Below are 19,694 nucleotides of genomic sequence, written 5' to 3' on the forward strand. Positions count from 1 at the left end.
ATATATATATATATATATATATATATTATTTTTTAAATTATAATGATAATAACTTTTGAGAAAGTTTATTGAGTTTCCATATTTTGTACTGTATTTGTCAAATCTTTCTGCTTTATAAAACAATATCCTAAAATCAATGAATATATTAATTCTCGGCGCCATTTGAATTTGGCTTCTGTTGTTCACTGTCCGGCGACTTGTTTTTTCGCCTTCCGGCGAAAATTAACTGCGAACTGTAACGAATTTTCATAACCCCTATCTTCGAAAACCCTTGAACACGCACTCCAACATCGTTGCCAAATGGAATCTCCATCGGCCAAGAGCTGGAGCATCCACACTCGGCCGGACATCATCCGGAAGTACCAGATCCTCGAGCGTATCGGATCCGGCGCATATTCCGATGTTCACCGTGCACGGCGGCTCTCCGACGGCGTCATCGTCGCTTTGAAGGAGATCCACGATTATCAATCGGCGTTCCGCGAAATCGAGGCGCTCCAAATCCTTCAAGGTTCGCCTAATATTGTCGTTCTGCATGAGTACTTTTGGCGCGAGGATGAGGATGCTGTGCTTGTTCTTGAGTTTCTGAAGACGGATTTGGCCACCGTTATAGCGGAGGCGAAGAAGCGAGGATCGGGCGGTGGAGAATCCGGGTGGAGGCTCGCGGTCGATGAGGTGAAGCGATGGATGATCCAGATTTTGAGTGGTCTTGATGCTTGTCATAGAAATATGATCGTGCATAGGGATTTGAAACCGAGCAATTTGTTGATCGCCGACGATGGCGTGCTCAAACTTGCCGATTTTGGACAGGTGATTCCCTTTCATTCTCTCTTTTAATCCAAGATCCGCGGGCAAAGAGTTTTCAGAATATAATTACAGTAATGCGCATTTAGCTCGTTTTCGTGAGGAACTACTGTTTGTAACTCTATGCTTGTAGATTGTTCACCATAAAAGTAACCTGAAATATTGATTGAATTTGGTGTTCATCTGTTCATGTTGAAGGATTATGATTCTTGATACTCAAATCTAGCAGAAGATCCATGATATTGAACTTTACTTGACATTATACATGTGATTCCTGCAGATTGGCACTTTTTATCTCCTTCAGTTTTGATTCTTGATACTCAAATCTAGCAGAAGATCCATGAATTTGATATTGGTTTCACAGTTCCTAAAAGAATGAGTTTGATGTTGGTTTCAGGCAAGAATATTGATGGAGCCAGAATTTGATGAATCCAATGAGATGAATTCTTCTGATCAAGTACCTGCAATTTCTCAGCCACCTGCAATTTTTTCAGGAACAGAAAGTTCGGTTCGAGAAGGAAACAGAACTGAAGAACAAGAACCAATTAGCAAAGAGGAGTATTTTAGAGCTTTAGACGAGCTGAAAGCAAAAAGTTCAGAAACTGAATTTGATAAGGAAACATGTACTTATGATGGAGATACGTCTTGCATAGCAACATGTACCACGAGTGATCTCGAAGAGGATCCATTTAAAGGTTCATCATATTCTTATGAAATGGAAGGGGGAGTTCCAGCAGATGATGGACAGGGTTCTCTCACTTCTTGCGTCGGAACTCGCTGGTTCAGGGCCCCCGAATTACTCTATGGCTCTACGAACTACGGTTTGGAGATCGACTTATGGTCGTTGGGTTGCATTTTTGCAGAACTTTTTACATTGGAACCACTTTTTCCAGGAACTGCTGACATTGATCAAATGAGCAGAATTTTCACTACTCTAGGCAACTTGACTGAAGATTCTTGGCCAGGTTGTTCCAAACTTCCAGATTTTCAGATCATATCATTCAACAACATAGACAAGCCTATTGGCCTCGAAGCATGTCTTCCCAACCGATCTCCTGATGAAATTTCCATCGTTAAAAGACTTCTTTGCTACGACCCGTCTAATCGGGCGACAGCCATGGAATTGCTCCAAGACAAGTATTTCACTGATGAGCCACTTCCTGTTCCCCTGTCTGAGCTTCATATTCCTTCAACCAGAACTGGACAGGATCTGGATTCCCCTGCAGGATGGTACAACAACAATGACTCAGACTCCGATATGGACGTACTCGGCCCCTTGAACGTTACCACAAGGGCCACTCGTTACTCCGTACAATATGATTGAACTGTTGGGATCGAGATCGAGGTACTCCTAAATATTTGAAACTCTACTTTGTTTCAATTTAGTTATTACTCATTACTTATAAGTATAGGCTTCCTTGATACATTCTGAATCTTGATCAGGCCATTTCTTATCCTACAATACCATTATTGCTCATCATACTAGAACCATCAAAAGCTTGGAGAATTTAGATGTCGGGACGGTCGTTCCAATACCCTTCTCGAAGAATGTTGTGTCTGAATCCTAAACAGACCATTTAGTATACTACGATACCGTTATCGCTCTTCATACTTAAAACACCAAAAGCTTGGAGAACTCAGTTGTCGGAATGATCATTCCGATGCCCTTCTCGAAGAATGTCGCGTTTGTTAATGTAATTCGTGTATATTTGCACAACCAAAAGATGTGAGTTTCCCTTCCCTTCCTTTCTTTTTTCAAGGACCTCAAGTTTTGTCTGTCTGCCAAACTGATCATGAATGTGGTTCCTTCTCTCTTGCTTTATGCTTTTGATTTTTCTTCCAAATGAACACATTTCAAGTATTTGCTGCATTCTTGCTTTCTTCTTGCTATGAGGCTGACAGGGTAAGATATCAATAGAGTTATGGAGGGATGCCTAAAAATTGAGGGCAAAGATGGTCTCTAATACAATTAATATGTATATTTCTTCCTTATCTTTTTACTATTAAATGTACAGGGTTAACCAGGTTCGGGTACAAGTACTTGCAAGCTAGCTAAGACATTTACGAGGTTAGATTAAAATATAAGTATACTCTCAGATCTCAGATCTTTTAAATTTGTCTATGTAGTTCCTGAACTTTAAAAAAATGTCTAATAGATCAATAAACTTGTTTCTCGATTTTTTTGTACTTTTTAATTTAATATCTATATTTTATTGAACTTTGTGTTTATTTAGTCTCGTTTTTTTTAAGTGTTTGTCTTTAAACCTTTTAATTTGTATTTAATAGGTTTCGTATATTTCAATTGTGTCTATTGGATCATTGATTATTTATCGTTTTTTTTTTTAAATTCATATACTTGGGGTTTTAATAGGCATAAAATTCAATTTTATAAGTAAGTTAAAATATACCCGAGACCGATTAGACACAAAATTATAATTTTAATAATATATTATAATTTTATAGGTAAGTTAAAGTTATATTTTTTTTAAAGGAAACTTTATCTTAAGAAATTGAGTATTGTGTGGGTTTGTTAAAACTTTATATAAAGGATCTAAAAAAAACTGTACATAAATCATGGTCGGAGAATCTTTCTTTTGTACGGCATACTTATAGACTCAAAAAGCGAACACGAGATATATTTTATATTTTTAATTTTCTAAAAATGTTTTAGTTATATTTATTGTTTTTAACATAGATGAATCTATAAATACACTAGATTTTTAAATCAAGTTTATATTAAATAAATAAATAAATAAAATTTAAAATCTATTTTGAACCTGTTAAACTATAAATTTGTATGATTTTGATAACCTATTAAAGTTTATATTTTAGCCTTTAAATTTTAAAAAAGTCACAATTTTTATCTTTCCCTTTATTTTGATTGGAACAAATTAATAGCAAATGTGAGGGAAAATGTAATATAATAAATCCAAAATATTTATTTTGCTAAAGTTCAAAGATTATTATTATTTTTAAGTGTAGAAAAAAATATTCTCTTATGAATGAAAGGAGTCTAGTCTTATAGAACCGAGCTTCACTTAGAGATGAAATTAGAAGAGCTCGATCGAACCAGCCGGTCAAACTGGTGTGAGAATAACTTGTACAGTATTATCTCCGACACAATTTGGAGATGTACTGGAACCAAAATCTTGTTTACTATGTAATCTAAATTTAAAAGAAAATTACAATTTTTTTTTTTCTGAATTCAATTATAAGCAAATTGGAATATTTAAATTTATGACTTTTAATCGACAATACAAAATTTAATGGCAATTATTTTTGTACATAATTAAAAAAAAAAAAGTAAACAAATGAATTAATGAAATTATTAGGCTGTCTAACAATTTCTGATAGTCTATTTAGCGCCAAATTTGTTTTATTTCCTTTCTTTAGAGGATGGAATCTTGGATTACTTCCCTCTTTTATCCTCATAGTTTTTCGTTTTATTTAACCAATTACGCACTTCCACGTGTTCAAAAAGTTTTAGATGTATTACGTGGTGAAATATTAATGGCTATTTGATATGGATGTGAGAAATACGGGATCCTTGCCCTCGACAACTTTGTCGAAACTCCACAGCCGTCAGAATCTGATGGTTCACAATCTCCACGAGGCTTGCTTCTATGAATTCTCACCGTTGGATCATGTCGAATTGTTTTCACCGTTAGATTTAGGCAATGGTGTTAATCTCACCGTTCAATATTTACAAAATTGAAATTTCAAAATCTCGGAAGAGGGAGGAAAGAAGATGAACAAAAGGCCTTTTCGCTCCTGTCCTTCGGAGCTCTCTTCAATTCACAGTTCAAAAAAACCCTAAATAATTTAATTTTTCTGCTCCGTTTTTTGCTCTCTCTGTGGCTGTGTTACGCGTAGACGAATGTCTCTTTGATCTTGGTTTCATTTTGCTGAGTTTCGGCGTAATATTTGAGCTGCAAAAGCATAATTTTATCTGGTGTTCTCGGAATTTTATTTGCCGTATTTTGATAGATATTTGGATCGGGGAGTTGAACGATTTTAAGTTGGCGGAGGGAAATCCGTTTTTGAATTTAGGAGTTGATTAATTGTTCGAGTTTGTTTTTCTTTTATCGGAAAATTTGGAATTGTGGCGAGATTATTGAAATTTAGGATTTGAATTCGATGGGGGAAGAAGATTCCGCTGGTGCGCCTCCGAAGAAGGCTCAATCAGATGGTGCAGCGTTGAGTAATTCTTCGTCATCTGATATTCCGTCTAAGAAGCTCGCTAGGCAGCTCGATTTCACTGGCTATGGAGGCGCTCCGCATCCTCAATCTCATTCAAACTCGCATTCACAGTCGCAGGCTCCATTAGTTTCTCAGAATCTTCAGCAAGCTCAGCCGAAGCCACAGCCGCAGATGGTGGCCGCGTCGATCGCACCTTTGGCGCCTCATTCGTCAGTTAGAACTGTGTAAGTCTCTGTAATCTCGCTTGCTTAATTTAATGTTCAATCGTAGTATAGAATTAGAAACTTTATGCCATCGATCCAAATGAGATATTGTTTAATTCGATTCATTTCATATGAAGCCGCTTGAGCTTGTGGATTCACTGTAAGATTTACAAGTTCATCATTTGGATTTAGATAGATTTTGCTATTAAAAATTGCTCAGTAAATAACTTCTGCGTTAAGCCATTTTATACTAACGAACGATGCTTTTTTCTTGAATAGGAAATCAGATTCCCCTATGTCAAGAGCAAGGCCTGCTGTTGAAGCTAAAGATAGTACTCCTAAGAAGCAAAAACAGTGTAACTGTAAACATTCGCGGTGTCTAAAATTGTAAGTTCTTGATCTTTCGAGCTTATTACAAACATATCGTAGCCCGCACTACTGAATTGAGCTTATTGCAAACATTTTCTAAGAATTTCTGTGATGACACTGATAAAGTAGATGCTCATGTGCGTTTGTGTATGTTACGAAACTCATTTTGGTGATTCGAGTCGTTTTTTCCTCATTTAGCTATCATTCACGGTGTCTATGTTTGAGGATTCATCACCATTCGTCTCCATGTTCGATCATATCTTCAACGTGCATGTTTACAACTGGAATTAAATTATTGTGTTTATAAATCATTTGAAATTTAATGCTGTCAACTTGAGCAGGTACTGTGAATGCTTTGCTTCTGGAATATACTGTGATGGCTGCAACTGCTTAAATTGTTATAACAATGTTGAAAATGATGCTGCTAGAAGAGAAGCAGTCGAAGCTACATTAGAGCGTAATCCAAATGCATTTCGACCAAAAATTGCTAGCAGTCCTCATGGAATGCGGGACAACCGAGTATGACAGTTTTTTTAATAACAATTGCTCTACCTTTTGTTCATATCATAGCTTGTAATTTGCTGAAGCTGTAAAAAATTTGGTGCTTCTAGTTATATACGTAGATTAGATGAAGTCGTGCTGCAACGAGCATGTCGTCAGATATGTGTACATATCTACTGTGGAACTTGTCGATGAAATTTGTGATGGACTGTCTTGAATTCATGCAGGAGGAGGCGGGGGAGCTGCTGATGTTGGGTAAGCACAACAAGGGATGCCACTGCAAGAAATCGGGTTGTCTTAAAAAATATTGCGAGTGTTTCCAGGCGAACATTCTCTGCTCGGAAAATTGTAAATGCATGGACTGCAAGAATTTTGAGGGAAGTGAAGAGAGACAAGCTCTTTTCCATGGAGACCATGGTAACAATATGGTATTCATTCAGCAGGCAGCTAATGCTGCCATAACTGGAGCTATTGGCTCCTCTGGTTATGCTTCACCTCCTGTTTCCAAAAAAAGGAAAGGTCAAGAACTCTACTTTGGATCGACGGCCAAGGACCTATCAACTCATAGACCAGTAGCATTTCAACAGGTGAACCCAATAATTTAGTATAATATAAGACAATGTCTCACCATTTAATTTTTTTTTATAGAAATTTATTAATATCCATGTAACAGCCCAAGCTCACTGCTAGCAGATATTGTCCTATTTGGGCTTTCCCTTTTGGGTTTCCCCTCAAGGTTTTTAAAACGCGTCTGCTAGGGAGAGGTTTTCACACCCTTATAAAGAATGCTTTGTTCTCCTCCCCGACCGACATGGGATCTCACAATCCATCCCCTCTCGGGGCCTAGTGTCCTCTCTGGCACTTGTTCCCTTCTCCAATCGATGTGGAACCCCCCAATCCACTCCCTTCGGGGCCCAGCGTCCTTGCTGGCACACCGCCTCGTGTCCACCCCCCTTCAGGACTCAGCCTCCTCGTTGACACATCGCTCGGTGTCCGGCTCTGATACCATTTGTAATAAGCCCAAGTCCACCGCTAGCAAATATTATCCTCTTTGGGCTTTCCCTTTCGGACTTCTCCTCAAGGTTTTTAAAATGCGTCTTCTAGGGAGAGGTTTCCGCACCCTTATAAAAAAATGCTTCGTTCTCCTCCTCAACCGATGTGGGATCTCACATGAATAATGTTGTTCTCAGTGAGCTTTGTGTTAATAGGACTGCTCTTGTACTGATCAGAGATTGTAAACTGTACATGGCAGGCAAATCATGTCAAAGCCACTGCTCCTCCGTTACCATCCTTCCCCATTGCTGGTGTTGGAAGCCCGTCATTGTTGGGTCCCTCAAAGTTTACCTATAGGTATAATCGCTTTGATTCAATATAATGTTGGCCATATGCTTGTTTTTAGGACTGATGTGTGTAATTTTTGAAGGTCTTTAATGGCAGACATCATTCAATCACAAAATTTGAAGGATCTTTGCTCTGTTTTGGTTGTGCTATCAAGTGAAGCTGCCAAAACATTTCAAGGTATTGTGATTTTTTTGATTCGAACTTGTAAGAAGTTCGGCAGAAGTTGTTGAATGGATCTCTTAAAATCTTCTTTTTCACAATCCAGATCAAACAAATGCTACAGAAAAGCAAGCTGATTGTCAGATAGAAACTTCTGTTGCATCATCCAATCAAGATATGTTGCAGAAAAAAGATGTATCGAACGAGAAAGCTACAGCCGATGATCGTTCAAGCGCAAACCAGACCAACAAAACCACCACTGATGATTCCAATTCAGACGGTGGTGATGTGCCAAAGGGCGCGACCATGTCTCCCGGAACATTGGCTTTGATGTGCGACGAGCAAGATACAATACTAATGGCTGCTGCTTCCCCCAACAGATTAATGGGTCCTGGCTGCAGGACATCTTCACAACTGCCCCACAGACAAGACATGTCAGAGGTCTATGCCGAGCAGGAGAGGATCGTCCTTACGAAGTTTCGGGATTGTCTCAATAGACTCATCACTTTAGGAGAAATAAAAGGTAAGTTTTTATGTCTGCTTTCTGTCTATTTTCGGGATTGTCTCGGTAGCTTAAATCATCGTCATCGTTAGAAAAATCTTAGATTCTTTGGACAGATGGTCGTCTATGGGTATTGAAATGCATTTGATTCCAAAATCATAAAGCATAAAATACTCTTTATCCTACACGTTTTTCGAGTCATACGCTACATTTTACAACATCGTCCTTCTATGAAGAATGAACTTGCCATTTCGAGTACGTGCATTGTCAGATACTTACTAGCATCAATCTTGTTTCTAACTCTGATCTTTCTGTCTACGGAAATAAAATAAGAACAGTTGCTCTGTTTTCATATATTTCCTTAAAACTTATGGTTCTATTTCCTTGTACATTACAGAGACACAGTGTTCCACTTTAGCCAGAAGTGAAGTAGGTAACCAAGAACACTCACTCAACCATGGCACTACAAATTCTAGAACCGAAACGCAAACTCATTTGGACCAACTCAACAATAAAGCTACGAAATCTTCGATCCCACCGTCGGGGAAGATCACGCAGACGGTAACCGCTGCAGTCATGACCCTTAGTAACGATCAGCGACAGAAAGTTTTGCCTCTGTCGTGAAGAAACTGGTAATATCAAACCAAAACTGACCCATCAGAGTTGGCAAACAGAAATGTAGCCTTGTGTTATCCATCAATCTGATATTTACCGTCCCGACCCTCATTCGGGTTATCCACACTGCGCTGACCCATCAGAGTTGGAAGCTATATTTGGACAAAAACGTCCCACGGGTTCCTACATGATTAATGTAAGTTAATTTTCATTTAGATTTGATATTGAGTTTCCCATCTTAGCTTTGTAATTGTAGTTATTTTTCCTCCTGTTTAGGAGAGGTGGAAGATAGGGATTGTTGTTTTCATATTTCTAGATCAGAAGAGAAATGGAAATCCTTTGCATAACTCATTTCTGATGTGATCATACATTATCATCTCGAGCCTACAAATTTACTTTTTTTTTTCTTCATTTTGAGTTGTCTCGTAAACTTTGAATTATTTGCTTTCATAGCCTTATTATTATTATTATTAAAAAATTAAAAGTTTGAACCACGTCGTTATTAGTAAATATTATTCTATGTTTCGATAAAACCCTCGAGAAATAGTTCAAACCATAGAGACTATTTATGAACTTTTATCAAATCATAAAATCATGAGCAAACAAGTCCTTCCTAGGAACTGGAATAAGTAGACGATGAATATGGCAACCCAGTAAATTCTAATAAGATCATAAAGATGACGAGTGAAGTCGTAATACTGGTAGGAAGGAAAGCTCATTCCGAGAACAATTTGCATTCTAAACATGAATCATCTTGGAGAAGGGCGCATACACGAAACATGAATCATTTAACTTTGAATTGCCTAAGCCTACCGTTAGTAGATATTGTCCTCTTTAGGCTTTTCCTTTTGGGCTTCCCTTCAAAGCTTTTAAAACATGTATGCTAGGGAGAGATTTCCACACCTTTATTAAACGTGTTTCATTCCCTCTTCAATAACATCAATACACGCAAGGTGCTGTGGCATGTTGGGCGCTATCTTTTTTGCCTGCTCTTTAGCAGATGTTAATACCACACGAGCTTCAGCAAGGGAACCCAATTTTGTCTGTCCTATGAAGAGTACGGATCCATGGCTTGCGTCTATCAGCAATATCCAAAGCCCACTTTCTAGCTACTTCCAGCAACTCATCGGAACTGACAATGGCATCAATAAGGCCTACCTTCTTTCCTTCTTTCGGGCACTTGTTACTTTCTCCGATCAACGTCCCTACTGGCACACGCCTTGTGTCTACCCCCTTCGGAGAACAGTAAGAAGGCTGGCACATCGTCCGGTGTCTAGTTCTGATACTATTTGTAACGACCCAAGCAGGCACACCGTCTCGTGTCTACCCCCTTCAGAGAACAGCGAGAAGGCTGGCACATCGTCCAGTGTCCGGTTCTGATACCATTTGTAACCCTTTCGGGAGGCTTTATAACGCGTCTGCTACGAGAAGGTTTTCACACCCTTAAATGGTGTTTTGTTCTCCTCCCCAATCAATGTGGGACATCACAATTTCTTACTTATAAACCATAATCATTCCCTAAATTAGCTAAGGTGGGACTCCCTCCCAAACACAAAGAGGCTACTTGTTCCGAGTAAAACCAAGCGAAAATCACAAAATTCTTGAAGTAATTTCCAACCAAATCAATTAACCAAGATATGCTCGAAACACTAAGCTGGAGAATGAAACGTACCAGTCAAAACGACAACTCTCACATCATTTCTCCTCATCGCCTCATCAAATTTCGACTTCAAGACAGGAAACACTGCATGTCCGGGAACAAGAATCCAACTTCAGTGGTTTTGTCGAAAAATAGTAGCCATTTCAACCCTAGAGAAAGTCTAGTATGACTATCTTTAACAATTTCTCCCCTAAACTGATTGCAAGGATGCTTTTAGTTTACTCGTGATACTACACACATACCCATTGACTCACGTAGTTTTATGAATACATCCAGTTTTAGTGGTTTTGTCGTAATATCTGCAACTTGTTCTTGTGTGACACAATGCTTTAGCTCAATAACTTCATCTCTGGTCAAATCACGCAAGAAATGAAACCTCACATCAATATGTTCGCTACGTCCATGCATGATTGGATTCTTGGATAGTTTAATAGTGGAATCGACCAAGTTTTTCCAAAACTCTCCTCATCCACACACCTTGACAAGCACAAGACACGGCTGCCACAAATTCTGCTTCAGTAGTGGACAACGTAACTACAAGTTGTTTTTTCGGAGGACCAAGACACCGCTCCATCATTGAGTAAGAACACATAGCTAGAAGTGTTTTTCCTGTCATCTATATCTCTGCATAATCATTGTCAGTATATGCTATCAACTCTCTATTACCTCTTTTCTGATAAAGAATTCCCAAATCTACGGTACCTTTTAAGTATCTCAACACTCTTTTTTTTGTAGTTTGCAAATGCAACTATGTTGGACTTGTCATAAATCTACTCATTAGAGACGATTAAAATTTTACCTCATCTCCCGTTTGTATGAATAAATTACGGTGAAACGACGACGTTCGGAACTCCGATGTTTGACAAAGTAAAACCCTTTCAATTCTTCGAAATCCATTTCCATTACGGTTCAAGCTTAAGGAGGTCTTCAATGGCGTCCTTGAAGGCAGTCTCTCGGTTATCATCTCGCCTGCACTCTCTTGCTTCGAAGCTCAACAAAAGATCTTCATCTTCTGATCAATCTCCGTTTAAATCGACTCGTCAATCTCGTCTCTCCGCACCTTCTACATCGCGTCTTTCTTGCACTTCGCGGTGAGATTCCTCTCTTTTATTCATTTCCAATCTCATTCGTCATACCGTCACAGAATCATTAGTCACGGAACGAAATTCTGTTCAATTTCTTACTGGAGAATAGATTTTTGCAATAGGTTACCATTGGAGTTGAGCAGCCAGGGGTCACTGATGCCACTGCACAGTGCCATAGCTGCAGCAAGATTGATCTCGAGTCTGGCCATTGAATCTCGAGGATGGGGTTTAGTTCCTCAGGGTACGTTTTGCCTAAGTTTCTTCTAGCACTTGGTTTTAGTGAATGCCGGTGTTTCTCTATAATGTTGGAGGTTTTATAACTTTTAGGATCTGATCATAATTCGGGTCAAGTTCAATGCATATGTCTTGTGGAATGCCAGTACGGCTGAAGAAATCTGCCTTTGCTACTTGAAGGAAAACATCACCTTTACTGGTTTATGAAGGAAACAACCCGAATGATGCAACCAACTTTAGTATTTGAACCAAAGTTTAACATAACTGATCATATACGAGATGGAGCCATAGTCTTATGCACAATTTTAGCACTAATCTGGTTTTTTGTAATAGCCCAAACCTATCACTAGTAGATATTGTTCGCATCAGCCTCACGGTTTTAAAACGCATCTACTAGGGAGAGATTTCCACACCCTTATAAGGAATGTTTCATTCTCCTCTCCAACCGATGTGGGATCTTTCAATCCACCCCATTGGGGCCCAACATCCTCGTTGGCGCACCGCCTGGTGTCTGACTCTGATACCATTTGTAACAGCTCAAGCCTACCGCTAGTAGATATTGTCCGTTTTGGCCCGTTACGTATCGCCGTTAGTCTCATGGTTTTAAAACGCGTCTATTAGGGAGAGGTTTCCACACCCTTATAAGGAATGCTTCATTCTACTCTCCAACCGATGTAGGACATTTCAACCAAAGTTGAACATAGCTGACCATATATGAGATGGAGCCATAGGTTTATGTGTTGGCTCTTCTAATTTATCACCAAGCTTCAAAAGATACCCAAGTGATGTAGTTTTGAACTTAGTTGATGGTGGATAATTTTTCTGATCTTCAATTTATGTGCAACCATCAACAGCTTTTGTGATGCATATCTCAATTGTAGTGTCATTGCATCATTTTTATTCTATCTCACAGTGAAAACAAAACTACCTGAAGAAAGTAATCTACTTGATATGTTTTGTTCATTGTAAAGTGTAATCAATACTAACTTCCAATGGCTAGAAGTTGGTAGCATCATTGTTCCTTGCCCCTCTTGCGCCTGAACCCTCATAATGTATGCTGGTCTTGGGTGGGCAAGATGATAATGACCCCTTGTTCGTTCTCTGCTGGTTCACTGGGAAGTTTTTGGGATTTTTATTTGGTTCGTATGGACTTGAGTGGCATTTCCGAAAGCTGAGGGTTCTGTACTTCAGATGTTACTACGTTCAAATTTCAGAAACCAGATTAAATTGATTCTAGATTGCTTATCTTTGTAAGGCTTGGAAAATGAAAATAATAGGAAGTTTCACGGAAATTGAGATAATCAAATTTTTGGTATCTTATTGTCTCTTAAACTTTGGTTAGATGTCGTGTACTCTGTCTCCTCTCTTATATATTCATTACAGTATTCGTAATACTGAGTTTCTTTTGAAAATACAACCTTTTCCCAGAAATAAACACTGATAGGAACTTTTGTGCTCGATAAATTTGAGGAGAGTGTGAATGTAGAGGGTAAGAAAAATCATTTAGGGGCGTTTAAGGCATGAGTTGAGCATCTTTAAGCTTGGGTTTAGTAAGTCTAGGGGGTTAAATTAAAGGTTTGGGAAGCCTGGTTAAGGAAAATGGGGTTGGGATGCAGCTTTAGAAAGCATAGGTTTAGGAACACAGTCTCAGAGTATGTTGTCGCTCAAACTCATTGATTTCTCCAATAAAATTATGTTTTGGAAACTCCTCATCCTAAACATTGGTTAGGCTTAGGAAGCCAAATCCATGCCCCAAACGCCCCTTTACAGGTGTTACAAATGTCTTGGAAACTCCTCATCCTAAAATTATCTTTGTCCTTTGATCCGAATAAGTTGTTACCAATGTCTTCTGCATTAGTTCTATGGGAGAAAGTTGTGTATGCAAGTTTATACCCATCATTTGAAGTAGTTTCATGCGCGATAATTTATTGTAAGAGAACCATCTTTGACGTTGTTTTGTCTTTCCTGCAGGTATTTCAATGCCTTTATGACAGTTTCGGTTTGCAGGTAGTTGTTCTCTATAGTTTTTCTGTTTGTTGACAATTTTTTAGTTTCTTTTTACTTTTAGCTCCCTACAAGAATATAAATCCTCAATCATTGTCTCAGAATTTCTCTTTTCCTAGATGTTGAATGAGGGTTAAAGTTAGATTTCAGCTCATAATGATAAATGCGCTTTATGATAACCATTTTGCTCTGAAACATTTATTTTCTTAGACAAGTTCTATTGAAGATTTAGGAATCGAACTGTGTAACAACACTTAAGGACTTGGAGCAGAATGTCGGTTATACATATGTAGGCTTAGAGCTTCTCTTTTTTTTTTTTCTTTTGGGGATGAAATCTAAGGGTTTTTATCAAGAGTTCATGAAGTTCGAAAGCTTTTCGTTTTCATGAAATACTAAACAAACCCAAGTGTTTGATACCGAATCTGTACACGACCTTACGATTATTTTCATTTCAATGTTGGTATACAAATTATGGTCAAGATATATGCAAATCCTAGGAAAAGAGCCTTATATAAGAAGATGAAAGAAATGAAGATGTTATATTAGTTTCATGTTAACACAACTAGAAAGCAAAAAAAAAAAAAAAAATACACTGTAAATGTTTCAAACCCCAAGGTTAGAAAAAATAAACTTCTCTTTCCTTTGCAGGAAGGAAGGAAGGCCTACAAAAGAATAGGTTAATAGAATCCTATATGGGTTTGAATATTTAACACTGTTGCAAGTTCAAAACCTCAAACTATCTTTCTCTGTATACTTTATCATCTTCTTTTTACATTTTTTTTTTTTTTTTTTTGCCAATCTCCCTAAACCTGTGGCCGACTGTTTTATACCGTTGAATGTAGGAGAGAGAAACTAACAGCTCTAGTTAGTCATACATCCAACGGTGTAATGAGTAGCAGCCACAACATGGCGATCGCATTGAATAACTTTCCCTCCTGTGGATACTACCGTTTGATTAGTGACGAGCAGTTGGACTTCTTAAAGCACTTAGACTCTCGAGCTTCTCTAAGTAGGAAAATCTTTTTTGTGTTGCAATTTTAGCAGGTTTGCTCATAAAATCGATGTCTTCTTGTTGTTTCCAACAACTCTCTTCAATGGCCAATGATCCGAAATTAGGATTGTCTTTGTCAACATCCCAACCCATGAATTCTGAGAGTGTCTTTGAAGCTTCAGAGTCATTAGATCTCGACTTGTCTTCTTCATCCACAGGCAGATTCTTCAAGGACTGCTTGATCGACAATTCTCGAGCAATGGTATCTGCATAAAGTACATCCTCAATCCTAGACATGATATTAAAAGCCAGGCTTTCTATTACCCTTGAATAGCTTTCTAGGATTGCTTGTCCTACATCCTGTCAACAATCAAAGAATATGAAGATTAATAGATTGGTAACGGATCAATAGTGTTGGATGACCATTTGGATTTGTGCGAAAACGAACATAATCTTCAGAACCGAAAACTAAGAACAAAATCATTATCAAACAAAACTATCGTGAACAAGTTGGCTCTTACCTTGTTATGTTGGATTTTGGACATATCAAGAGAAGATTGAGAAATCCCAGGAAAATATTGTTTGATTAAGAACAATATGCTTTCAACTCTCTCTTCAAAAATCTCTCTTTTCTCAAAGCTTACTGCTGAACCCCATGATGACTTTCCATCTTTGTGGTGCATTTTCCTCTTCCATATCACAATTGAGGCCTCAATTCTGTTTTTAAGATCAATAACTTTGTGCTCTGTTGACAAATCCATTGATTTCAGGAATTCATCAGGATTGAAATAATCATCTGTTATGCTCCTGTAGATTGCATCTCCCAAGCTTGTTTTTCCATTCTACAGAAACAGAGTCGAAATCAGCCGGGAACTCGGAAGAAAGACAATTCTATTTGTAAGATTTCTAATAAACCCGACTGTGAAATTGCGATCGAGAAAGATATACAAGTATAGGGATTAAAATGATATTTTCAGGGAGTTTTTTTGCTTGCCTTGGGGAGAGACTCAATGTAGCTTTCAGGTACTTCCATTTCTGTTAAAACTTGAGCATTTATGGCCATGGCTGCTTTTAAGATTTGGTTCACAGATTCCTTTACAAATAGCAGCCATTTTCTAGTAGCTTCTGATAGCCCATTGGGAGGTACTTTAACTGCTGGTAGCCACCATTTGTCTCCATTTCTCTGTTGTGTGTTATCGTTAGCAGATTCATCATCTCTTGATACATACCAAAATTCTTGTTGTTTACCAAATTGATCTAGGAAACCCTGTTGATCATATTCTAAGTTAGAACTCAAGATAATCTTAAGTTTGTAGGTAAATGTCTTAATTTTATGTTTTGATACGTTCATTACTCGTCTATAGAGATATAAAATTGTGTCTATTAGGTTCGCAAATTTTCAAAACGTCAATAACCTATTAGACACAAAATTAAAAGTTTAAAAACTTATAAAACATGGATCTCCAAGATGATAGGAACTTAAAGCTAATAAGATACTTACAATTAACATAACATCTAGTTTCGTAAGTGCTGGAATGCTCATGAGCAAATCTTTCCTTTGTACGGTCACCATGATCTACATCAAAATACAAGCCCGCCTTTAGAATACAAAAACCAAACAAGTATAATCGAAACTTAACTGGTTAAGACATATTCTTTCGTTAGAAAAGTTAAAGGTTTAGTTAGGGAGAGAAGGAGGACCTCCATGTCTATTCCAGCCTTTGACTTTTGTTTTGAAGGGATAAATTCAACAATGTGATCAGTTACTGATAAAAACCATTCTATTTCTCTTCTCCATCTTGCTTTCTTCTCCGAAGACAGTGTCTCGAGCTTTTGCTCCCCAAAAGTAGATGCTGTATCGGGTTTTTTTCTTAAATCAGTGCGAACATAATAAGGTCAAAGGATTTATAAAATTAAAAAACATAATAATAATAAACCTGCTAGATTTGTTATGGCATTGGATAATGCAAGAGCAGAAGAAACACCCTTTCCTCCTCCCGACATATCCTCCCCCAATAGCAATTTAGCAAACTTTGCCATCATTAATTCCAATTCTGAACCCAAAAAAACAAAAACAAATATTTTACAAGAATTAATTAAAAAAAATAACTTTTCTTACAAAGAAGAAGAAGAATGTGAAGAACTTACCTGACTTAGGCTGACACCGAGGGCCTCTTTCTCTGATACCAGGTGTATTGAAGCACGAAACCGGGTCCTTATTAGTACTGCTCAATGCCCATCCGATTCGTTCGGGTTGGAGAGAATGCCTAGACTCATCACTCTCGTCTCCGCTCTCCAAAATCAAGCTATGTGTTTGTCTTCCAGGAATCTCCACAACTCTCTTCAAATGGAATGATCTTGAATGTTGCAAATTTGGTTGGTGGATGACGGCTCTAACCATTTTGAATCCAATCTTTTGTTTGCTACCAAAAAAAACACCAAAATTTTGAAGCAAACAAGAGATGGGATTTCTCTCTCTTCTTCTTCTTGTTGTTGTTGTTCTTTGAATTGGGGGAAGCTTGGCTTTGCGATGGAAGGAAAAGGGAAGAGAATAGAGAGGTTTTTTTTTGTTCCCTTTCTTTCTTTCTTTCTTTTCCCTTTTTTTTTTTTTTTTTTTGGTGTAATTTGGATCAATAGATTGTGGGGTGCATGTCTAATAAAGAAATAATTAAGGGTTTGAGTGGGAAAGTGTTGTTTTAAGTTTGGCGTTTTAATTTAATGGTTGAGAGATCAATGGTGGCAGCAAACTAGGGAGAAACATACATGCACAACTACCATTTCTCTCTCCTCTTTTCTCTCTCTAAGTGAATTTTAGAAATTTCTTTTTCTTTTTCTAAAAATGTAAATATAACTAATAAGTTTGTAACCTTCTTTATTTGTAAGTTTTCTTTTAGTGGCTGATTTTTTGTTTTTATTTTTATTTTTATTCTTTTGTGTGTTCTGAAAAATCTTTGCTTCTTTTACTATTTTTGTAGAAAAAGTAATGTAAGCTAATTGGGATCGGCAGCTCGGATGGTTGGATATTAATGACGGTCTTTTTCGAATGGTAGGTTTGAAACGTTCACTTATTTGTAACGTAGTGCTCTAAAGATAAAATTACTTCCCATACTTTGGTTTTATGGTAATGGGTTAAATACAATAGGTAAAAGTTAGCTTTAATATTGTTATAAATGTTTGCTTTTTAGAGTTGTTCGAGAAGTATAACTTAATGGATAAGACATCTGTTATCATTCTAAAAGTCGATGGTTTAATTCATTCATTCACGCGATAATTATTAAACTTGAAAACAAAAAAGAGTTGCTTTTTTAGGCGATCAGTGAATGAATTATTACTAAAACACAAAAAATCATTTATGTCAATTTGAGTATAGCTAAACGATAAAATTATATATACTGAATCGATTTAAATTCTTCAACTTTCACGTTGTTGAACGAAAAAAATCATTATCAAGGGCCATGCATTTATTCTTGATATATCGACATCGACATTCCCAGTAACTTTATTGCTCCAACTAATCAAATCTTGAAAGACTTTCAAAAGTCCAAAACAGAGTGTTCTTGGCTGCAATGGAGGACAAGCACAACTGGACATGCCTATTCCCAATAAGAGAAGCCATTTCTTTATGAAAAATATAAAATAAATTTGACTTTAATCTAAAAATATATATTAATTTTTTAAAAAAATGAAAATATATTTAAATTTATAAGTTATAGAAAAGGTCATATTGCTGCATACATTGTTTGGAGTAATTAGGGATATTTTGGGGATTTTGATTTTTGGGAATTGTTTTTATCTTCAATAATTTTTTTGATAACCTTTATAATGTCAATTAAAAGGAATTTGATCATGATTTATAAAAGTAATTTTTATGAATTATTTTGAAAATAAATTATCAAATAGCGCGGTAGTATATGAATAATTTTGAATGTCGATATGAGAAATAAATTTTGGATATGTAATTTGAATTTCCATATTATTTATAAACTAAATTTCAATAAAGTAATTAAAACATAATATTTCCTCAAATTTAAAAAGTGAAGAAAAAAAAACCTTAAAAAGATAATAATTAAATTGTATATAGTGAGTTTAGGATATCATGCCTAATAATAATTATGTTAAATGCTTTTTTTTTTCTTTAAGGAACATAATTATGTTAAATATTGAACATGAAATAAAGTATTTCCCACATTTATTAATGCACACCAAACATATTTATAGAAAAATATAAGTTGAAATTGGCGACAAAACAAAAGGTGGACTTCCACTAACTTGCACGTCTATGCCCCATTTATTAATTATTTGACTTTAATTTTAGAATGTTAAAATAATTAAGGTAAATTAAAATAATTCTTATAATTAATTAATTATAAGAATTAGGATATTTGCAGACTATTTAAATATATTTTCAGATAAAATATTATTCTAAATATTTAGAATGTGTTCGAGTCATTCCCAAACGTGTCTTAAAATATCTTACCCAAATTCTAGAATTACCCTTCAATCTCCACAAATTTGGTATTTTCAAGGTCGTGAAAGTGAAGGTTAAATTCGTAAATTCAACCCGTGGTTAAAGATGGACCAAAAAAGACGGCCCAAGCTCGGATATAGAATGAAAAGACTGGCCCAATAATAAACTAAAAACTTGTACATTGAAGCCCAATCTGGGATATTGCAGAAAAAGAATGGCCCAAGTATAAAGCCCAATTTTGTATATTCAAGCCCGGGGTTAAAGATGGGCCTTATATGGCCCAAGCTGAGATTAGCGTAGAAAAATAACAGCCCAACCCTGATGTATTAATGGACCAAAAAAATAAGGGAATTGTGACTAATAGCTTAAAAAGTAGCCCAAAGGACAAAATGTATTTAATATTGTGGGAGTAAATAGGTTAGAAATCCCCAATCTATACAATAGTATGATATTGTCCACTTTGAGGTGACTTTACTTTGGGCTTCCCCAAAATGTCTCACACCAATGGAGAGTATATTCCTTGATTATAAAGCGACTTTCATTATCCAACACCATATAAAC

The 19,694-nt window shown here is 36.8% G+C and overlaps 4 protein-coding genes across 6 annotated transcripts; 3 read left to right on the plus strand and 1 right to left on the minus strand.

Annotated features, from left to right (window-relative positions):
- Positions 1–108: 108 nt before the first annotated feature.
- Positions 109–2,671, plus strand: LOC111444140 (cyclin-dependent kinase F-1-like). The gene is made up of 3 exons (XM_023082117.1): positions 109–807; positions 1,199–2,146; positions 2,245–2,671. The coding sequence occupies exons 1-2, from the start codon at positions 301–303 to the stop codon at positions 2,123–2,125; spliced, it is 1,434 nt and encodes a 477-aa protein (XP_022937885.1). The 5' UTR covers positions 109–300; the 3' UTR covers positions 2,126–2,146; positions 2,245–2,671.
- Positions 2,672–4,542: 1,871 nt separating this feature from the next.
- LOC111444139 (protein tesmin/TSO1-like CXC 5) lies at positions 4,543–9,082 on the plus strand. Its single transcript, XM_023082116.1, has 8 exons — positions 4,543–5,225; positions 5,484–5,591; positions 5,915–6,092; positions 6,302–6,661; positions 7,327–7,424; positions 7,498–7,592; positions 7,681–8,097; positions 8,474–9,082. The coding sequence occupies exons 1-8, from the start codon at positions 4,939–4,941 to the stop codon at positions 8,698–8,700; spliced, it is 1,770 nt and encodes a 589-aa protein (XP_022937884.1). The 5' UTR covers positions 4,543–4,938; the 3' UTR covers positions 8,701–9,082.
- A 2,135-nt stretch (positions 9,083–11,217) lies between these two features.
- On the plus strand, positions 11,218–15,751 carry LOC111444407. Of its 3 annotated transcripts, XR_002710694.1 has the most exons (5): positions 11,218–11,442; positions 11,559–11,677; positions 13,642–13,677; positions 15,436–15,562; positions 15,643–15,751. XR_002710694.1 is itself a non-coding variant. In XM_023082502.1 (4 exons), the coding sequence occupies exons 1-3, from the start codon at positions 11,282–11,284 to the stop codon at positions 13,659–13,661; spliced, it is 300 nt and encodes a 99-aa protein (XP_022938270.1). In that variant the 5' UTR covers positions 11,218–11,281; the 3' UTR covers positions 13,662–13,677; positions 15,436–15,751. The 3 variants fall into 3 exon arrangements, 2 of the variants coding, with proteins under 2 accessions (XP_022938270.1, XP_022938271.1); XM_023082502.1 differs by having other exon boundaries at positions 15,436–15,751; XM_023082503.1 differs by having other exon boundaries at positions 15,479–15,740.
- On the minus strand, positions 14,441–17,348 carry LOC111444404 (rho guanine nucleotide exchange factor 8-like). Its single transcript, XM_023082497.1, has 7 exons — positions 16,814–17,348; positions 16,603–16,719; positions 16,367–16,518; positions 16,167–16,241; positions 15,660–15,932; positions 15,187–15,507; positions 14,441–15,025 (listed from the first exon to the last, which is right to left on the minus strand). The coding sequence occupies exons 1-7, from the start codon at positions 17,064–17,066 to the stop codon at positions 14,630–14,632; spliced, it is 1,587 nt and encodes a 528-aa protein (XP_022938265.1). The 5' UTR covers positions 17,067–17,348; the 3' UTR covers positions 14,441–14,629.
- Positions 17,349–19,694: the final 2,346 nt, after the last annotated feature.

The sequence above is a fragment of the Cucurbita moschata genome, unplaced genomic scaffold (genome assembly GCF_002738365.1).
Source record: "Cucurbita moschata cultivar Rifu unplaced genomic scaffold, Cmos_1.0 Cmo_Scf00006, whole genome shotgun sequence".
NCBI classification, from domain to species: Eukaryota; Viridiplantae; Streptophyta; class Magnoliopsida; order Cucurbitales; family Cucurbitaceae; genus Cucurbita; species Cucurbita moschata.

Excerpts from the sequence above, each read along its gene's own strand:
- LOC111444140 (XM_023082117.1), top strand. The coding sequence starts at position 301 with ATGGAATCTCCATCGGCCAAGAGCTGGAGCATCCACACTCGGCCGGAC. Across the intron at positions 808-1,198 it reads AACTTGCCGATTTTGGACAG|GCAAGAATATTGATGGAGCC; the intron begins GTGATTCCCTTT and ends TGTTGGTTTCAG.
- LOC111444139 (XM_023082116.1), top strand. The coding sequence starts at position 4,939 with ATGGGGGAAGAAGATTCCGCTGGTGCGCCTCCGAAGAAGGCTCAATCA. Across the intron at positions 6,093-6,301 it reads ATGGAATGCGGGACAACCGA|GAGGAGGCGGGGGAGCTGCT; the intron begins GTATGACAGTTT and ends GAATTCATGCAG. Across the intron at positions 7,425-7,497 it reads CCCTCAAAGTTTACCTATAG|GTCTTTAATGGCAGACATCA; the intron begins GTATAATCGCTT and ends TAATTTTTGAAG.
- LOC111444407 (XM_023082502.1), top strand. The coding sequence starts at position 11,282 with ATGGCGTCCTTGAAGGCAGTCTCTCGGTTATCATCTCGCCTGCACTCT. Across the intron at positions 11,443-11,558 it reads CGTCTTTCTTGCACTTCGCG|GTTACCATTGGAGTTGAGCA; the intron begins GTGAGATTCCTC and ends TTTTTGCAATAG. Across the intron at positions 11,678-13,641 it reads ATGGGGTTTAGTTCCTCAGG|GTATTTCAATGCCTTTATGA; the intron begins GTACGTTTTGCC and ends TCTTTCCTGCAG.
- LOC111444404 (XM_023082497.1), bottom strand. The coding sequence starts at position 17,066 with ATGGTTAGAGCCGTCATCCACCAACCAAATTTGCAACATTCAAGATCA. Across the intron at positions 16,720-16,813 it reads TCGGTGTCAGCCTAAGTCAG|AATTGGAATTAATGATGGCA; the intron begins GTAAGTTCTTCA and ends TTTTGGGTTCAG. Across the intron at positions 16,519-16,602 it reads TGCCATAACAAATCTAGCAG|CATCTACTTTTGGGGAGCAA; the intron begins GTTTATTATTAT and ends AACCCGATACAG.